At 38.3% G+C, this 19758-nt stretch overlaps 1 protein-coding gene across 1 annotated transcript in view; it reads right to left on the bottom strand.

Annotated features, from left to right (window-relative positions):
- CFAP43 (cilia and flagella associated protein 43) overlaps positions 1-19758 on the bottom strand; it is a gene marked incomplete at its 5' end in the record, with an annotated part of 87485 nt that overhangs the window by 8209 nt on the left and 59518 nt on the right. Inside the window, 12 exons of the mRNA XM_080640036.1 lie at positions 817-1030; positions 2689-2777; positions 3613-3699; positions 5638-5745; positions 8786-8905; positions 12032-12157; positions 12756-12836; positions 13104-13193; positions 14810-15016; positions 16554-16784; positions 18129-18245; positions 19253-19357. Coding sequence (XP_080496162.1) covers positions 817-1030; positions 2689-2777; positions 3613-3699; positions 5638-5745; positions 8786-8905; positions 12032-12157; positions 12756-12836; positions 13104-13193; positions 14810-15016; positions 16554-16784; positions 18129-18245; positions 19253-19357 — 1575 coding nt within the window. The remainder of the gene's footprint in view (positions 1-816; positions 1031-2688; positions 2778-3612; positions 3700-5637; positions 5746-8785; positions 8906-12031; positions 12158-12755; positions 12837-13103; positions 13194-14809; positions 15017-16553; positions 16785-18128; positions 18246-19252; positions 19358-19758) is intronic.

Raw genomic sequence — 19758 nt, 5'->3', positions numbered from 1 at the left:
GGAGTGAGAGAAACATCAATGATTAGAGACAATCATTGATAGGCTGCTTCCTGCATGCTCCAAACTGGGGATTGAGCCTGCAACCCAGGCATATGCCCTGACTGGGAATGGAACTGTGACCTCCTGGTTAATAGGTCAGCGCTCAATCACTGAGCCACACTGGCAGGGTTACATTTAAAAAAATATTCTAGCAAAACTATAAAGTTGTTTCTGGTGAAATATAATTCTAATCTATGCAAAAAGAGGTAAGGACTACTCAAGATCAAGGCAGAGAGGAGAAGGGAAGTTATGTCTATAACTGTGGTATCCAAGAGAAATATAATATGAGCCATAAATACAAGCCATACATGTAATTTTAAATTTTGTAGTAGGCACATTATTAAGTGCAATTAAACAAGGTAAAATTAATTTTACTAATATATTTTATTTAACACAATATATCCAAAATATTAACATTTCAAACTGTAATAAATATAAAAATATTGAGACATTTACTATTATTTTTTTCATTATTTTAAGTTTTCTAAATCTGTGTGTATTTTTCACCTACCGCATGTCTCAATTAGGACTAGCCATATTTATTTCAAGTAAACAATAACTACATGCAGTGTGGGTCTACACAGGTACAGACCTATACTTAGCCCTTAGTAACACTATGGTTAATATTTTATTTCATTATTATTCTTATTAATATTACTAATACTACCCTAGCAAGAAAACGTAAACAATTAGATTTTTCTGGGAGTACTGACCACCATAACCTATGTATTTTATATTAGTGCACTAAATGAAAGGAAATAAAATGTTGTTATATACTTTTTGTTCGTTTTCCACTTTCATTCGTCTGGTCACACAGAAATGATTCCAGACCAAGGGGTCTAAGCCTTCTGGCATGTTATTAATATTGTCCAAGTCATCCATGGCTTTCATTAACTGAGCAAAGGCATCTTTATTCAATTTCCCAGATCCTGGTCGTTCTCCAAAAGGCACAAGACTGGCCGATTCTGAGTGCGTTTTCGGTTTGTGAATCCTGGTATTATCAATAAAAGCCCATCAACCTTTCACATTCTCACACATACAAAAAAAAAAAATCAATGTTAAATAATATGATCCTTAGCATAGGTATGACATTGCATGACACTTTCCTTTGGCACTTGAAGTCAGATTATTCCAAAGAGAAAAGCACCCTCTTTGACCTGTTTCCATGTTCTCTGGATCCCAGACATGACCTTGGCTAAACTATAGATGTTCCCTAACTGTTGTCAGCACTGGCAAATTTACCTGGATTACAGAATGTGTCCCTTCTTGAAGGAGAGATAAAGAGTGTCCGGGACAAGCAAAATCCACAGGAGTTCATTACCAATGAACCAAATTTACAAGAAATGTTAAATGGTCTTCTTTAAGCAATAAAGAAAAGGTCATAACCAGAAATAAGAAAATATGAGAATTAAAAAAATACACCCTTCTTGGTATTTTAAGCTGGCAGGTGAAGGCCCAAGAGGAGGGTGGGTGTTCCCTTGTCCTGTGCCATGTCCTCTGCAGGTATCCTTTTTGCCGGTGAGTAGCTTAGACTATGTTCCGATACGTACACAACTCGAGAAGAGCCTCTTTTATCTACATTAATAGATTAGTTTTGTTCCCCTGGGCTGTGGCTGGGAAGGGAGTTCACTACCAAATGCTTTACAATACACCATGACGTGAATATTGTTATTCTGTTTCTCTAGATGAGGAAAGTGAGGCTCTGGGAGAAGCTATTGGTCCCAGGTCACAGGACAGATCTGATGGTAAAGTTAGGATTTAAGGCTAATTCTGTTTGGCAATAAAACTTATACTATTCCCACTGCTGCCTCCCAATATATGAGAGCTTTTGCTACTTTCTTCACAAGGCTTATTATAACGCATTTCTTTAAAAATAGGGAAACAAGACATGAAGCATGTTCTAAATTGAGGTCTTCGGGTTGCATGTAATCCATCAAAGGTGAGAGAATGAGTTTGTATCTCATACACAAAATGAGCCTATACCTTTGTGACAAACTCCTGATTTCTAGATTACATTTGAAAATTATAGAAATATGAATTTATAAAAATTTGGAAATATGCAGGAATGTAATTCTAATGATACCCTCAGTAGAAAAATCAAATATTTTAAAACTCTTTTGATAATGGTTATATTCAAGAATTTGTACTGGCATTTTTTGAACTTTGAATTAAACACAATCACATGAGATGTTCTGAGAAAAAGTGATTTGTGGTCAAATAAGTTTGGAACACACTGCTTACTCCATTTTTTGTATTTGGAGATCCAAAGGCCAAAAACAAGTCCTGAGAAGTTCTTGTAAAGAAAACTGTTTAACGTTTTTGTTTTTTAAAAACCAGTGTTTTCCCCAAACTTATTTTGTCCTGGAGCCTTTTACATGTAGTTCCAATTCATACCACAAGGGACTCTATGTTTACCTAGGTAACTATTTTTACATAATGAAAATAAATGATTATTCTTCATTACTAACCTTAAGATATAAGAATAATCTTTTAAAAAACTGAATTATATCAAGACACTTGAACATTTTCACATAAAAGATGTTAGACTGAATATTTCCATCTAATTGTGTGAAAAAGCTGAAATCTGATAACATTCCTATTTATTTAGAGACTTGTCCTCAGAAACATGATAGCAAAGGAGATACAAACCTTGGTCGGCGTTTAAAAAGTTTGTAGAGCATATCCACCTGATGACTGGGGATTTCAGAAAATTCCTTTTTAAAGCTGCGATCCATAACCTAAGCACAAACAGATCATTGCAGCATTGCAATTGTTTCATAAACATTTTATTTGTTGGCAATATAGGGTTATTACCACTTTGATTTTTAAATCCATGAAAACTTGGTTTATAAAGTAGACTTGTTAGGGAGTGACCACTCACTGTACAAGGATTTCTCAAATATTTATTTTTAATAGGAAGCACATCAGTGAATTAAAAATATTATTTTATGTAAGAGGTCTTAGAACTGAAGTTTTACAAAATATTTACCCGTAAAACATGCCAAATCTATTCCATCCCATTCCATCCCATTCCTATTCCATTCTTCTTCTTTTTTCTTTAATTGACTGATTGCCTCCCACATGTGCCCCAACCAGGGCCAGGCAGCGAACCCACTACCCTTCAGTCCTTGGGCCTATGCTCTAACAGTTGAGGAACACTGGAAAGGGCTATTCCATCCTTCTTTATATACTCTTCTATTCCATTATTTTCCATTAAAAAACTGCTGATCATAATCTACCAAATTGATATCATAACCAACTAATGGGGCCTGCAACCTGAAGTTTGAAAAGCTCCAAAGTCTAGATGATCTCTCACATTTCTGTGCAAGAGAAAGCTTAAACCAGAGATGTTTACACACATTTATTTTGCACAGTGATTTTCAGAAATATACAAAGGTATAGAATGGAATTAACTCGTAATTGGGAATTGTAGTAGGAGAAGAATCTATGAGGAAATTAAATTATATTTAAGTTCTAATTAAAAGGAATAGAACTCCTCCTTTTAATCTTCTCTTAAGTCCAGGCAGCAGCAACTCGACTGCATTGGTAAGTGGGTAAGACTATGGCTCTCACCTTGTCTTCTGCCAGTAAGTTGTCATAGTTCTCCTTGTACAAATCAAGGTCATCTTTAGCTTTCTGGATGGCCTCTGTAGTCTGGCTCTATAATAACATTAGGAATAGTCAGTTGTAAGTGAATATTCTTCAGAATAAACAAAAATATTTGAGGTACTAAAAAGAACAAGGAATTTCTAGTACAAGATAAATGTGCCAGTGACATATCCACTGTAGATAACATTTAAAAAAATGTTTTTATTGATTTCAGAGAGAGGAAGGGAGAGGGAGAGAGAGGTAGAAACATCAATGATAAGAGAAAATAATTGATTGGCTGCCTCTTTTTGGGGATTGAGCCTGCAACCCAGGCATGTGTCCTGATTGAGAATCTAACCTTGACCTTCTGGTTCATAGGTCAATACTCAACCACTGAGCCACACCAGCTGGGCTGCAGATAACATTTATAGAAAAAGTAAATCAACTGGAGACTTTAAAGAAACAAACATCTAATCACCTGTTTCTGAGGATAGCTAGCTCTGTATGTGAGTGTGGAAGTGACTACAGAGCATGCTACATTCTCGGCAGAGCAGTATGGATGATAAAATCTCACAGGCTTGGGAGTCTCCTAGAGCTGGGTTCTGAGAGACTGAATATACACAGTAAAAGGACAATGGCCAGAAGAAATATAAAAATAGAACTCTTACTCCTAACCTCTATAGCAATTGGCCGCAAACTATCAAGACTTGAAAAATAACTTTCATCCTTTTAAATATTTGCCACCATCTCTAACTTAGGACCAACCAGAGAAAGCCAATATACTCCCCAAACCAATCAAATAGGTTGCCGAATTTCTAAATAACTTCCTCTCCCCCAAACCCCCAACCCGCTTCCTCACGCCAATAACATCAGAGTCGAGGGCACCTGAAGCCCTCTCTTTTTTTCATTATAAAACTGTCCCATCCCTCTGCCTGCCTTTGAATGTCTGCCAAACACAAATGATGGTGGCTGGTTCCCTTACTATATCAAGCTCTGAATAAACAGTCTGCTTATTCTCATTTAGATAGTCTTCATTTATTTCCATTGTTCCAGTTCCTGCCATATTATATACTAGTGGGTGACTTAGGCATGTTACCAGTCTCTCTGAGATGGTCTCCACATATGTGAGGAACGCCAATACGCTGCAGGGTTGCTATGAGTAGGGTTGTATATAGAAGGTGCTTTGCATATGCTGCTTAACAGACTCTTCGCAAAGAGTAAGTATATATGTCACATATGATACTTTAAATCATCCATATTCATAACTTATCTTTTATTAATATTACCAATGAAGGCTGACATATTTAGAAAATTATGTGACAAGCATTTTTCTTTCATTGTCTCTTTAATGAAACATATCTATCCACGCTTCTATTTATTAGATAAAGTTTTACAGAATATGACAGCTTTTTATTCTATAATCTAACCCAGTGCTTACATTAGTAAAACTTAGGGTGCCATATGGTCCAGAGAGAACAACATTCCCTAGTGAAGAGCTTGCAAATAGCTTAAAAGGCTGTATATCTTATCCAAGGCCCCATAGCCAGTCAGTGATTAAAATCAGGTCTTTTCAACCATGAAGCTATATGGCCTCATTTTATAAACCATACTAGAGGCCCGATGCACGAAATTCATGCAAGAGTAGGCCTTTCTTCCCCCTGCTGCCAGCACTGGCTTCCCTCTGGCACCCGGGACCCGGGCTTCCCTCGCAACCCTGCCTTCGTCCTGAAGGTTGTCTGGAAGGACGTCCGGTCTAATTAGAATATTATACTTTTATTATTGTAGATGTCACATGAAAGGTAAATGGTTCTTTTGACTAAATGATTGCAAATGAAGAATCACATAACTTTCACCTGACCCTGGAGCAAAGTCCCAGACAGGGGGCCATGAAATGCACACAGCTGAGTAGGAATATGGAAGGAAGGAAGGGTCTAGGAGTGTGTGCTCTTGTTACAAAAGGAGCATGTCTATCCAAAAATGCTGTACTCAGGTATCAGATACTATACTTACTTTCTCCTCCTGCTTCTTTATAAGATAGTTGTTTAGAAATGTTTCTCTGGTGCTTAATTCTTCATCCAACAGCAAAGAAAAGAGAAGGTTATTTATTTTCAATTCCTCCTGTGGAAATATTTAAAAAGGGGAGGGGGGAATGATCAATAGTCCTACTTAAGAAAGAATTTTTTATCTGTAATACTTTCAACAATAAAGTTTTTAAAATAATAATAATAAAGGATTATTCTACTTAGGGCCAAAGACTTGGCACTCATCAAGCAAGTTTATGACATACAAGAAAGATAAACCTTTTTTAAGAAAATGGGGATATAAACCGTTATAATAACTACTCAGTTGTTTTACACTTTTCATCTTTTCAATATAAGGTAAAACATATATACAGAAAAAATATATCAAACAAATATGGAGTTAAATGTATTATTATTAAGGCAGATATCCTTGTAGTCACTGTCCACTTCAAGAAACAGAACTTTGCCACTACCCAAAGCCCTTCCATGTGTCCCATCATAGCCTCCACCCCAATGATAACCACTGTCATGACTCAGAGTGATCACTTTGTGTTTCCTTAGAGTTTTATTACCCAAGTATGTTTGTCCAAGTACAACAGTATAATTTGTATATTAAAAAAAGGTCACCTTTTTCAGTTTTTTAATACTCCACAGATTCTTTTCCATCCCTTTCTTTTCCTTACATTTATCTGTAGTTATCACCTAGTCTGCATTTTACCAGTTGTATATTTATGGTGACTTTATCAGGGTCCTTCATCCCATGTATTTCCTGAAAATTGGCAGCTGGATCAGAGGTCTGATGAGACCCATATTTGGTCCCTTTGGCAAGACTGTAGGAGATACTGTGTTCTTTGAAAAGGAGACATATAATACCAGTTGTCTTCCTTTTTGTGATGTTAGCAGCTATCAGTGCTCAATGCCCAGGTCCATTAATCCATTGAGAGTTGCAAAATGGTAATATTCTATTTCTATTATTCCTTTTTTTAACTTGCTAATTGAAATCTATAGTAATAAAAGGGTAATATGCTAATTAGACTGGACGTCAAGCCAGATGTCCTTCCTGACGAAGCCGGGCCGAAGGGAAGCCGGTGCCGGGAGCCAGGGGAAGGAAGGCCTACTCTTGCACGAATTTTCGTGTATTGGGCCTTTAGTTATTTTATAAAGAGAGGTTTCTCCTTCTCTGCTTTTTTGTTACAGTACATATAGAAAGGTAGAATACTTGACGCTTTCTCTTTACCAGTTTATTTATATAATGAATTGGTTGTTATCTTCTGAAAGTGAACAATTAGCATTTTTTACTTTTTAAAATATCACAAATTTATAATTTTAAACAAATTTGATGGGTTTCAGTTTGTTGCAATTATTATCATTGTTGAATCTTAAATTGTTCCCTTTAGGGGAGCTCTTAAAGTTGGTTCCTGAGTCCTTTTGATATTACTTAGTAGTCTGTGATAGTTTTCTCGTTATCTTGTATGAAAGATATTATAAGCATATCTTTTTAAAATAACAGCTTTATTAAGATGTGTTTCCCAGTCCATACACTTATTTAAGTGTATAACCCATTTTTATTTTTACTATATTCACAGAGTTGTACAACCATTACCACAACCAATTTTAGAATATTTCTCACTCTGAAAATAAATTCTTTATTAGTCATTTCCCATTTCTCTCCACACCCCCTGCTTACCTCCCAGAGGCCTCCCTGCCTCAGCCCCAAGGCAACTACTAATTAACTTTCTGTCTCTTTGGATTTGCCTATTCTGAACATTTCATATAAATGGAATTATTCACTATGTGGCCTTGGGTATATGGTTTCTTTCACTTAGCATGTTTTCAAGGTTCATCCATGTCATAGCATGCACTAGCTTTTTTTGCTGAATAACCTATTATATGGATAAACCATATTTTATTTACCCATTATAATTGTTGGACATTTGGATTATTTTTACTTTTTGGCCATTATGACTAATGCTGCTCTTATGACTAATGCTAGGATATTCATTTCCAGTGTTCCCCCACCCAACTACCATATACATACACTCCCTTCCTGCCAGGCCAGTCATTGTGTTCTATCTATGGCCATGTCTGCTGAGGAGTGACGCCTCTCCCATGGCTACAGGTCTTGCTGGGCCCTGGTACCAGCTTCCTTCCCTTGCCTCTTTAGCTCTAGGGATGATACTGGTTTCCCATTGTTTCTAGTCTCTGTGTGTTTTGCCATTGCCTGCTGTTTCCCTTGCCTATATCTCAGCAAAGAGTCCATGCATTAAACTCTTTTAAATAAAACCTTTTTTGACATATCATTCCTGTTGGGCTGCTAAGGATACAGATTGCTTCCTCGAGGTTCCTTTAACTACCCTCATCTTTTCTGGTTGGTCCCCTTGCTTTGGTGAGAAACATCGTCCAGCAGCTCCCTGAACATGGGTGCATGTAAATTTTTGAGACTTTGCATTTCTCAAAATATTCTTCTTCTCTTATACTCAGTTGATAGCTTGGCAAGGTATAAAATCCAATGTTAGGAATAATTTTCCCTCAGAATTTAAAGGCTCCACTTCTTGGTCTTCTTGCTTCTCTAGTCAATGCATGCTTCATTTATATTCTTACTGCTGAATCAAATTAAGCCAGATTTTTAATTTGATCTTTTGTGCATGTGGATTATTCATTTATTTAACATATACTAGATAAACCCAACCCTTTGCTAGTTGTTGGAGATACAGGGATGAACAAGACAGACTCATGGAGATAGTGTTGGCAGCATTAAAAAGTAACTTCACAAAAATTAAAATTTAGTTGTAATAAATGATTCAAAGCAAAAGAACAAAGTATATAATAGGAAGATCTAACGTAGTTTGAGAAATTGGCTTTTAAGCTGGAACCTGACAGTTAAATAGATATAGGCCAGGATGCAAAGAAGTTGGCAGAGAATATTACTAGTAGAGTTGGGAGCAAGGACAAAAGGCACCACAGGAGGGTGTGTGGCAAGTGAGGAGGTGGGTGGCACAGATGAGGCTAGAGTGGGAGCCAGGGCCAGAGCCCCCAGGACCTTGGTGCCAGAAAGGATGTGGGTCAATATCCCAAGAACACTGAGAGGATCTGGAAACTCATGTTTAAAAAAGTAATATGAGGAATCTTTTATTTACCTGGTTGACAACCATTTCTGCCTTCACTCTCCTTTCAAAGAGTCTTTTCAAATATTCATCAAAATTCTGTGTGCTTTCTTGAATTGAGTTTTGAAGTTTCTTCAATTCTGCTTCTAAGGACTGAAAGAAAGGAAGTCAACAGCAAAGTTAACGTTTAGGGACATCAAATGTCCTAGGAAGTGGTATTCACATTTTGCCACAAGGGAGGGGCAGGTGGCAGGCAAGTCTTGAGAGGTGTTCTGGGGCCTCTGCCCCCCTTCAATCAGAGATGTTGTACCTGGATTTGTAGATTAAATTGTGAGTCTGAGATTTTTGCTTAAAAATATTTTACTGAAAAAAAGGAAGTTAAAAATGACTGATCATTACTAATGATGTAGGTGGCAGTAAGCCTAGTAAAACAAATCACAGCAAATCTTTCCAGAAAATTCTGACTCTATATAGGCTAGAAATTTCCAGGCACACATTCAGCCTGGAAAAAGAAATCTTGATTTTTGTAAAAGACATGGATACATCTTCATAGAATTGTTTAGATTTTAAGGAAATAAGTGAATATATATTCTCTCTTATTTTTTGGTATGTTTTATTTTTCTAAGCAGTTCTACATCAGGGAAAAATAGTCCTACCCCCTTTTATTTTTTTAAAATATGTTTTTATTGATTTTGAGAGAGAGAGAAAGGGAGAGAGATAGAAACATCGATGAGAAACATTAACTGCCTCTTTTTTTTTTAAGTTTTATCTTATTGTTTAAAATATTACATATAGCATTATATATGTCTCCTTTTGGGGGTTAGCCCGGGGGAGGTCAATGGGAGAATGAACTGCCTCTTGCACATACCCTTCTGGGGATTGAGCCCACAACCTAGGCATGTGCCCTGACCAGAAATTGAACCAGTGACCTCTTGGTGCAAGGGTCAAAGATTGATGCTCAACCGCTGAGCCGTACTGGCTGGTTCCCACCCCCTTTTAAAAACATTCCACCAGGACACAGAGCTAAGCATACACTAGGTAAGTGAAAAACTATGAATTTATATTTTTAAAGAAAACAATATCTGCAGATCAATTGTAGACACGTTGCTACAATTTTTATCTTTAAATTTGTTGGTATCTTTTAACTTTTGACATGACTTCAAATTTACAGAAAAGTTACATAGTACAAAGAATTCCCATACACTTTTAACCAATTTAATCAGTTATTATTTTGCCCCATTTGCTTTATCACTTGCTCAATATCTATCCCCTTCCTCTTCTCCTCCCTTATTTATTTATTTATTTTTAAGATTGAGAAGAGAGAAATAGGAATGATCATAGTTTGTTTCTAGAATTTTTTAAGGAGACACTGAGTAGTGGATTGACAGTAAAATGGGATCAAAGGAACTTATTTCTTTAAACTTTTTATTTTTAAGTAAGTAACAAGAATAGTAGAAAGAACTCCAGAATCTCCTTCAAAAAAGTGTTTTTTCTTTTTCTTTTGTATACAGTGTAAAAGATTACAGCATGTTTATGTTGGTAGGAAAACTCCAGCAGAGAAGGGAAAGTTGATGATGCAGGGGCAAAGGCCAAGTGCTGGAGTAACCATGCTGCATGGGTGAGACGGGGTGGTTCCAGTGCACAAGCGGAGGACCAGGCTTGGGTGGACGCACGGCCGTTTCTTCCGCAAGAACAGCAAGGCAGCGAGATCCTCGGGATTTACTTTAGGGGCTGGCAGATGCAGTGGCAGAAGAGTAAGGGAAATCTCTTTTCGTTGCTTCTCTTCTCCAAGTGCAACAGAACATAAGGTGACAGGGGACTGGAGGTTGCAAGTTCGAGGGTAGAGACCGTGTGAAGTGATCCTCTAGGACCCGGGGACAAAAGTGCGGTTGGCTCACTACCTGGCTGCTTGTTCGGAATCTGAGGACACTCCCATTTCCTGAGCATGATGGGATCCGAATCTGCATGTGTAACAAGCTCCCCCAGGTGATGTGGACTAAGCTAGCAGGGAAATGGACTAGCTTTGCTGAGCAGGTGTCAGGACCTAATAAAGATTAAGGCCATTAGAGTGAAACCAGTCAGTATTTTTATTTTCTTTACCTACTGCAGGTGCAAGTGCAGAGAAGGCCAAGTGCTGGGCTTTGTCTAGGCTGGGTTTACCGAGTGAGTATGACCAGGGAGCAGGGAGGTAAGGGTGTGGGCTTTCACTATCGTGCAGTGCAGGACCATGGAGTAAATACCACACTTTATATATATTCCCCAACTCCTTGCAATCTTTACTGCATTCAAAACTACTCATTTTGGCTTTCAGGAAAGTACTATCTTAAGATAAAATGCCAGGGCACTCTTAGAGGACTGCAGTGAATAAAAACAGGACAGGTTAACAATAGGTTCAAAGAAACTGTCCATGAGATACAGCCACTGTAAAGCTGACAAACTGTCCTGCCTCGAATGATGGTATGATTTTATTTTCTTCACAGAGGAATACATGTTATTTATTTGGTTGTACACCATCAGCTTTTATATCTCCATTATAATTGTAAGCAGTTTTGATAGTGGGAATGTTTCTTCGCAATGGGAGGAGATAAAAGTAGAACTGCATTGCAAAAATCTCAAATTAGAACTGTAAAGTGTGAGCCGCGCTGATGGTGTCCTTCTTCCCTCGGGTCCTTTCCTTGAGATTGAGAGTAAATCAAGCAAGAGGATTACTGAACTCAAGTAGCTGCCAGGGGTCCTCAAACTTTTTAAACAGGAGGCCAGTTCACTGTCCCTCAGACCGTTGGAGGGCCAGACTATAGTTAAAAAAAAACAACTATGAACAAATTCCTATGCGCACTGCGGGCCGGGGACGAGTCCGCTGCTAAGCAGGACAGGCAGCGGCACCCAGCGGGCCGGATAAATGTCCTCGGTGGGCCGCATGTGGCCCGCGAGCCGTAGTTTGAGGACCCCTGCGACAATACACAGCAGTGCCTTGAATATACTGTAGTAGGTGTTCATGAAATATTTGAAGAATGATTGAAGAACCAGATGAATTGTAATGACGTGGGAAATGTTGAAATCAGTAAGGACTTAAAATTTTTTAAATACATTCTTTTTGTTTTAAATTGTTCTCTTTAACTTTATATCCACCCACTTCCCTAAATTCCCTTCAAAATTTCAGTTGAAACACTATCCTTCAACTACTGACGACAATGAGAAAATCAAGAACACTTAATTTGAAAATATATTAAAACAAAATCCTGGATATGGTAGGATATATGAATTATTTGTACTTCTGACCTTTCTATACTTATCTCTTTCTTCATTTAACTCCCTGACTTTTTTCTCATAGTCTTTGAATTGTTTTCTTTCCTCTTCAGTCCATATAGCATCAGGTTTTGCCATGAAAGCAGGCTGAGGAATCACCTGAAGACAGAAAGGAAAGCATGTACTGGAGCACACACCTACATGTAGCAATACAATACAAGTTCAGGGTTATCGTTCCATTAAAAGCAAGAGCCCTTTAACATGGTATAGTTCTTCACAGCGGCAAGATAATCACCTGACACTTTGACCGAAATATAAGAAAAAAAATGTAACAACTGTTTTTCTGTAACTTAAATGAGGTTGGACAGTTTGGGATGTACCCAGACTCTCAGGTGACAGGTTTGGAGGTGTGTGTTGATATCTTCATCGCTAGAACTACACCTGAGCTCCAGGGACACCTATGTCAGGTGTCAAAGGGAATGATTCTCAGGAGGATAACAGGTGCAGCATTATCCCTGCTTTCAGTGAGACCAAAACACTATGGTTGCTTGTTTTTGTTTGTTTGCCCTTTTAGTCAGATTGAAAGGCAAGTCTGTGGTTCCCAGTATCTTGTTTGCCTGATGTGGTATGTTGATAAGGTACTGTTTACTTGTGGCTGTAGAACTTTAAAGCTCAGGTTCATATAGACAAAATTGGTCAACTGTAAATAGTTCTCATCACCCAATTCCACTTTTGATAAGGATGTCGGAAATCTCACCATTCTCAGAATGTCTTCCTTCTTGACTTCCAGAACTCCTCCCATCATGTCCATCAGGGCTCGATGTCTGATGTCATTAGCCTGGGAAAGAGCCAGGGTCAGCGAGGGCAGGTAGCACCTCAGGCAGCCTCCCACTCAATGTTAGAATGACTGCATTTAGGAAGGGGAGGGTGAGCAGTGGCATGGAGGGGAGAGGAGAAGGGGGCCACTGAGATTCCAGTGACTCTGACCATGACAAGTGTGTTATATGTTTCTATAGTAGAGTTCAAGAACAACACTATTAAACCAAATTAGGAACAGGAATCCATAAAGGAACGAGGGTCTTAGGTACTATGCAAAACTGCATACCTGTGACTGAAGCCATTGCTCCATTTTTTGGGCTGCAAGCAATTCTGTTCTGGCTTTTTGCCAAGGAGGAACATGTTTTTGAGCTGTAATCTGAGAGAAAAAAATGTAGTTTTCTGCTGTTCTTCTTACAAAATTCAACCAAACTTTCCTTCCACATACTAAGAAGAGTTTAGAAGATATCAAGGGCATAAAGGGTATATCTAGATTTTACAACCAATTTCCTATATTTGGAATGAAGAGAAGGTCTAAAATGAGAGGACTGAAAAAAATAGTTATTTCTCTATTAGCTCTCTAAATCCATCTCTGTCACTAAAGAAATTAAACAGGGGACCTGATTTAGATGGAAAGGGAAGGGGGTCCAAAGAAGTGCCATCTAAGCCAAATCCTTCAGGATGGAGGTTCTGAAAGGTCAAAGCTTGGGACATTCAAGGAATTGTGAGAATGCAAGTTTGGCCAGAACAGAGCTAGGCAGGGAGAGCAGCTGGAGTGAAGGGGGCCCAGGCCATCGGAAAGAGACTTGTGGGTGTTATCCAGAGTGAAACGAGCAGCTACTGCAGGGGTTAAGCAGGGAAGGACAGAAGGGTTTTTATAAGACCACTCTCCTAAATGCAGAAGGGATTAGCATATGAGAGGAAGCAGTGGGCAGGGTTAATTACGTGCATACAAAGTGAGCCCAGAGCAGGGCCCAGGTGAGAGAAGCAGGTTGGGGTCATTGTGTCTTAAGTCTTTGTAGCTATGGCTCTGGAAAAACCGACTTCCTTAACAAGTACAATAGAGTGTAGAGGGTAAGAGGAAGTACTTGGAAGTATAATGATTGAGTTCAACCCCCAACTCTGTTACTTTCTACCTTTGTAACTGTGGTCAAGCTACTTCACCTCTCTGTGCCTGTTTCCTTTTCTGTAAAATGGAGGTAATATTGGTACCTATTTTATAAGATCTTATAATGATAACTTAGTCTCAATCTATCTAGGGCACTTTGAACAGTGACAGTATAAGTGTTTGCTGTTACTTCTAAGTGACACTGTTACCTTTTGTCCCAAAGCAATTTAGATCATTTCATGTGAACAAGCGGTTTTCTTTGAGCATTCTCTAGCATTTTTTACTTTTTAGAGATGAAATGTGGTTGTATTTTGTGTTTTTTTTTAAAAACATTTCTTGTTAATCGCCTCTGTGCCACACACCTTTTAAGAAGGCTGTCCAGGAAGCCCCTTTCTTTGGGACCCATGCTGCCCTAATGGCCTACAGAATTACTGGAGCGCTGTCAGCCTCCCTCCCACAATGGATCCCAAACTCCTGCTGCCCAGGCACTGGACACAAGTTGCACCAAGAAGCTCCCTCCCAGGTAAATCTGGAATTGGGACTAAGAGATTCAGGTTCAGATCAGCTGCTCTCTTCAGTGAGGGAGATACAAAGCAGAAACTTCTAGAGGAAGCTGAAATGCAGAGAGAAGAGGACCAAGAGATGAAGACAGACTCCCAGACTCCAGTCTGAGGTTCCTGCTTCTTTCTAGACTTGGTGTCCAAATCTCCTCTGAACAACTTGGGACTCATAAAAGAAGTCTCATTATTGCTGAGGCTATGTCAACTTTTTTTGTTACTTATAACTGGGAATACTGTCACTTCTAGTAGTACAAACAGAATGAGTAAATAAGAGCTTGAGAAACAGTCACGAGAAACAAAAGAAGAGATAATGCAGCTTGCCAGTACCTCACTATTTTCCACAACAAGGGTTCTCTCTGGCTTCTCACAGTCATCAAATTCTGGTAGCCAGACTGATTCTTCCAATTCCAGATCTAAAATAATTTCTTGAATTCTTACATTTCTTTCTTTCACACGTGCAATTTCAAACTCTTTTTGTTTAAATGCAGCATCAAACTCATTATTGAAAACAGTTTTTACCTTGTAAATGATATCCTGAAATAACAATATGTTACTGAAAACACATCACATTATATCTTTACTGGTAACATAATCCTACAGCTTTACTTTGCCCACAAAATCATTTTCAGTTTCAGTAAATTAATCGTTCTAAAACACTGTTTACATTAAATCATTTCTTGGTTCAGTAACCTACAGTGGTATCCCACACATAGGATTAAGGCAACAACTTATACCACAACCTTCTTCACAAAAAGTAAGTTATAATTCAATATGCTGAAGTGGGTGATGAATAGTTGGAAGCTCTTTTGTATATATTCTTTAAAAATTATCATAAAACATGCAAAAAGCAATGTGTATGTGCTTAAATTGGGAAATGTCTTTTCTTTGGGACTGTGTTTGGGGGAGATGGAGTGAGGAAGAGATGGCCCATAGAGGTTGTTTGGAGAATCTCCTAGACAAGCACAAACACACACAATATTGATCCCATCTACAGTCAGATTATTCTCAGGTAAGAAGGGGATGCAAGCTGGCCAGGTGGATCAGCCAATTACTAAGGTGGCAGGTGGGTTCCAATGAATTATTCCCATCTCTGCTAGCGACAATGGATCAATTCCAAGTAGCCTTTATTTTACCATCAGAGTTTAGTCTCTAGATCTATCCTATTGAAGATAAAACCATTAAAGCAGGGTGGAAAAATGATCTTAGCAGCTGGCACCTAAATTTATCTTGGGCTAAAAGAACCTTTTTGTAGGAAAATGGTTTAATAAAGCAGCAGAAAAGTGAGACCTTAAATGCATAGTTCAACAGAAACTGGGCAGCAAAAAAGATAATTAAACAGTCTTATTATAAATGCACAGGAATTTCAGGGGTTGAAGGAGAAGAGAAATAGGTAGGAAGAGAGAGCAGAGTAACATGGCAGAAGGCTAGAACTCAAAGTGTAGACATGGCTGAAAAACTTCCAGGATCAGGAATGGCCAACATTAAATTTCAGACTATTTGCATTGGTGTAATCTCCATCACTGAATTCTCAAAAACCTTCCGTAGGCATGTACAGATGTGTTCTGAGACTGCGTTTTGTTTGGTGGAAAGTAAGCAGTAGGAGCTTAGAGCCTGAGGGATGCTGCACCTTATTCCTGAGCCCCAGAAGTTACGCAAATCTTAGGGAGGAAATTGTACTTCCAAGGTTAAGGGGATAGACAAGCAATCACACCTTGATCATACAAGGCGGTCCTAATTGACATCGGGGTTTCCTTGAAGATGGCATTCAAAGATTTCTTTTATCTTTGAGCTTATTGAAGATCTAAGTAGAAGAATGGTTTGTTTGTGGTGTCAGCCAGTGTAGGTGTTTTTTAGAAAATCTGTTATCACAGAACCCAATCAAAATGGATGAAAGACACGCTTGTATACAGCTTTGCTTAAAGAACGTGGATATTTAAAGAACATCTGGATATTTCTCTGTGTATATAAAGACATCAATTGAATGGCATGAGGTTTCCATTTTTGAGCCTTTATAAGACACCTCATGAGAATTTTTAGAGATTTTCAGGGATAAAGAAAAAAAATCACCCACTTTTAATAATATAATTTGGTTGATTTTCTCCTCTCTGGAATGAAGTTCCAATTGGCTTGATAACAAAGAGGCATGTATCCCAAAATCAGTACACAGACTGCCAAGCAGGTAATTGGGCAACTTGGTATCTTTCATTGCCATGTCTTCTTCTTCCTCTTCATCCTCCTCTTCATGATGAGGCTTTTTAACCATGGTGATAGCAGACTGAACCTCTATAATTTCCTTCCGTAGCTAAATATAGAAAAAGGTGACATGGAAGTTAATAAGAATTCTCTAAAGGGCAATTCTGTGACAACTTAATTGCTTCAACAATTACTTTAAGATGTTAAATTGTCCCGGCTGGTGTAGCTCAGTGATTAAGCGTTGACCTATGAACCAAGTGATCACAATTCAATTTTTAGTCAGAGCATATGTCTAGGTTGTGGGCTGGATCTCTAGAAGGGGGTGTGCAGGAGTATGCTGATCAGTGGTTCTCTCTCATTTTTTATGTTTCTATCTCTCTCTCCCTACCTCTCTGAAATCAATAAAAATATGTTTTGTTTTTTTTTTTTTACAAAAAGAAGTTAAATTGTCCTGTCAACAACTGAATTCAAAGTGATGGATAGACTTAAAACTGCTGCAGAAGAGATGAAAGCTTTGGAAACTGATAAACTATAGATAAATCAAAAGAGTAGAAATTGTTTTTGCTAGTATGTAATATTTATATTTTGCTGTCAGGATGATAACTGTTTGTAAATATTTTGAGTCTTTGTTAGAACTTAAGCATTAAAAAATACACCTCTTCATGTTTTACAACGGAACTTGTTCACATAGGACTGGTGGGTGTAGGTTAAGAAGAATTAAATATACCTTTATTTTATGTTTCAGAAAAATAATGGATGCAAGGTTCTTGCCAAAACAAAACTACACTAGTGGGGCAAGTGTTTTTGTAGTAGTTTGATAGATTGCCGCTTTGTAAAAAGCTGGAATTGCTTTAGGAAAAAGCATAATTCCATCAAAACAGACACTACTTCAACTTTGATCAATTATCCGAAAATGCAATCCTTAGAGAGATGAGAAGATAAAAAGAATAGGACATTTCATTCCCAAATCTCATTTTTTAAAGTATATCCTCACATTTATTTTTTTATTTTTAAAATATACTTTGATTGATTTCAGAGAGGAAGGGAAAGGGAGAGAGAGAGAAACATCAATGATGAGAGAGAATCATTGATGGGCTGTCTCCTGCACGCCCCACACTGGGGATCCAGCCCGTAACCCGGGCATGTGCCCTGACCGGGAATAGAGCTGTGACCTCCTGGTTCATAGCTTGATGCTCAACCACTGAGCCACACTGGCTGGGCTATATCCTCACATTTAAAGGCTAGTCAGTGTTGTGTAGGATACAGGTTTCTTGATTCTGTGGATTTGATTCCTATATTCATTAGGATATGTTCTACAAATTAACAAGGAATGAAAATATAAATACAGACAATACCTAAATTTATTCTAAATTGTATCCCAACTCAAATCTGTGTGAAGGTTTTGAAATAAAACATATCATTTCTATAAACACACATATATTTTAAATTATACTTTCAAACACTCTGTTTCAATCTTCTTTAGCTGCAAAACCCTCTTCACTTCTTTCAGCTCTTCTTCCGTGCGTTCTTTCATTGGGAAGTTCTCAACCACGTAGGGGATATGAAAGCACTTGTTGGAAAAACACACAAAAGAAATCCATTTTTAGTGCAAGTGTGTGTATCTGCGATGGAGTGGGGGATGTTTCCCCTGATGAAAATTAATTCATAGGTTATCATGCATGAGTGAAAATGAAAATGGAAGCTTTCTTGAAAATAAAACAATATATTCCATTAGTACTGGCATAAACTTCATTGAAAAATACTGTGTTTTGTGAAGGATTTACTTCTGGAGCAGTGGTTCTCAACTAGGAGTGATGTTGCTTGCCCTTACCCCTCCTCTCCAGCCCCTCAGGGACAACTGGCAATATCTTGAGGCATTTTTTATTTTTACTAATGCGAGTATTGGGGGTCTAGCAGATAGAGGCCAGGAATGTTGCAAAACATCCTACATTCAATCCACAATAAAGTATTATCTAGTCCAAAACTCTGTTTTTGAGGAATATGCAATCACATAAACGTAGTCTGACCATATACTTTATTAACCAAATGGAGTACGGGGCATAATTAAAAGTGAAGAGGGTGCTGTTAATAGTTACTCTAGGATCACAGGTATAAACTGGGACTTTGGGTCACCCTACATAAAGAGGGAAATGGGAATCTCAATGAAAAAAACAGTCCTTTAGAAAATGTGAAGGCAGGCACAGGTAGAAAGGTGAAAAATAGTGTTTCTAATTTTCAATCTGTGTGGATGGTGAGTGACATTTTGAAACAGACAGATATGAAGACTTGGATGCAGGTAGTGTCATAGAGGAAAGAGATGCTAAGACAAATCTTAAGAGGTGCTAGCTTGGAAGTACACAGGGACTGAGCAGAGAGGGAAGAATGAGACGAGAAAGAGTGACACTCTAGGTAAAATTCAGCACAGAAAGGGACAAGGTATGCTTTGAATGCTTTTTTTATGTACAGATTTTCTTAATGTTCTTTTTTAAAAAAAATGTTCTGCCATGAGATTTTCAGTGAAACTTCTCGCTGGCTAAGTTACGGTGGGTACCTTACATCTGCAGTTATAGCTGTTACCTTCAGAGATCGACCTTTCACAGCCATTGAATTCCAGCATTCTTCCTTAATAATTTCAGCCAAATAGCTCTTGGCTAGGTTACGCATCTCCACATCTTTTCTTATCTTGAAGAACATAGATGAAGTAAAAGATAAAAATGAAAATGTGGCCTCTTAAAAAAAAATCTCATTTGTAAATTCACTAAATGTCAGGGCTGCATATTTAGTAGTGGTAGAGTTTGGTCGTTCCCCAACACAGTGCTGCTCTGTCCCCAGATGCACTGGGTAGTCAGCGTGTGTTTGGAGACAGAAGCAATGCTAGAGTGAGGATGGGAACAGGCACCTAACCCACACTCCCTGCAGGGCAGTCTAGCAGAATGGGCTGGGAGAACCCTGTACCAGAATAGGAAGGGACGTTCCAGGCCTGAGTGAAGGCAGGGCCAAGGAGGAAGAGCCTGAAGTCTGGTGGGCAGACTGGCACTTCCTTACTCAGATCCTCGTCATGGGATCTTAGCCAAGTGACGCTA

This window comes from Plecotus auritus (assembly GCF_963455305.1).
Source record: "Plecotus auritus genome assembly, chromosome: 9".
In the NCBI taxonomy this organism is placed as follows: domain Eukaryota; kingdom Metazoa; phylum Chordata; class Mammalia; order Chiroptera; family Vespertilionidae; genus Plecotus; species Plecotus auritus.
Note: the sequence above shows the minus strand (reverse complement) of the source record. Positions and strands in the feature narration are given on the sequence as shown.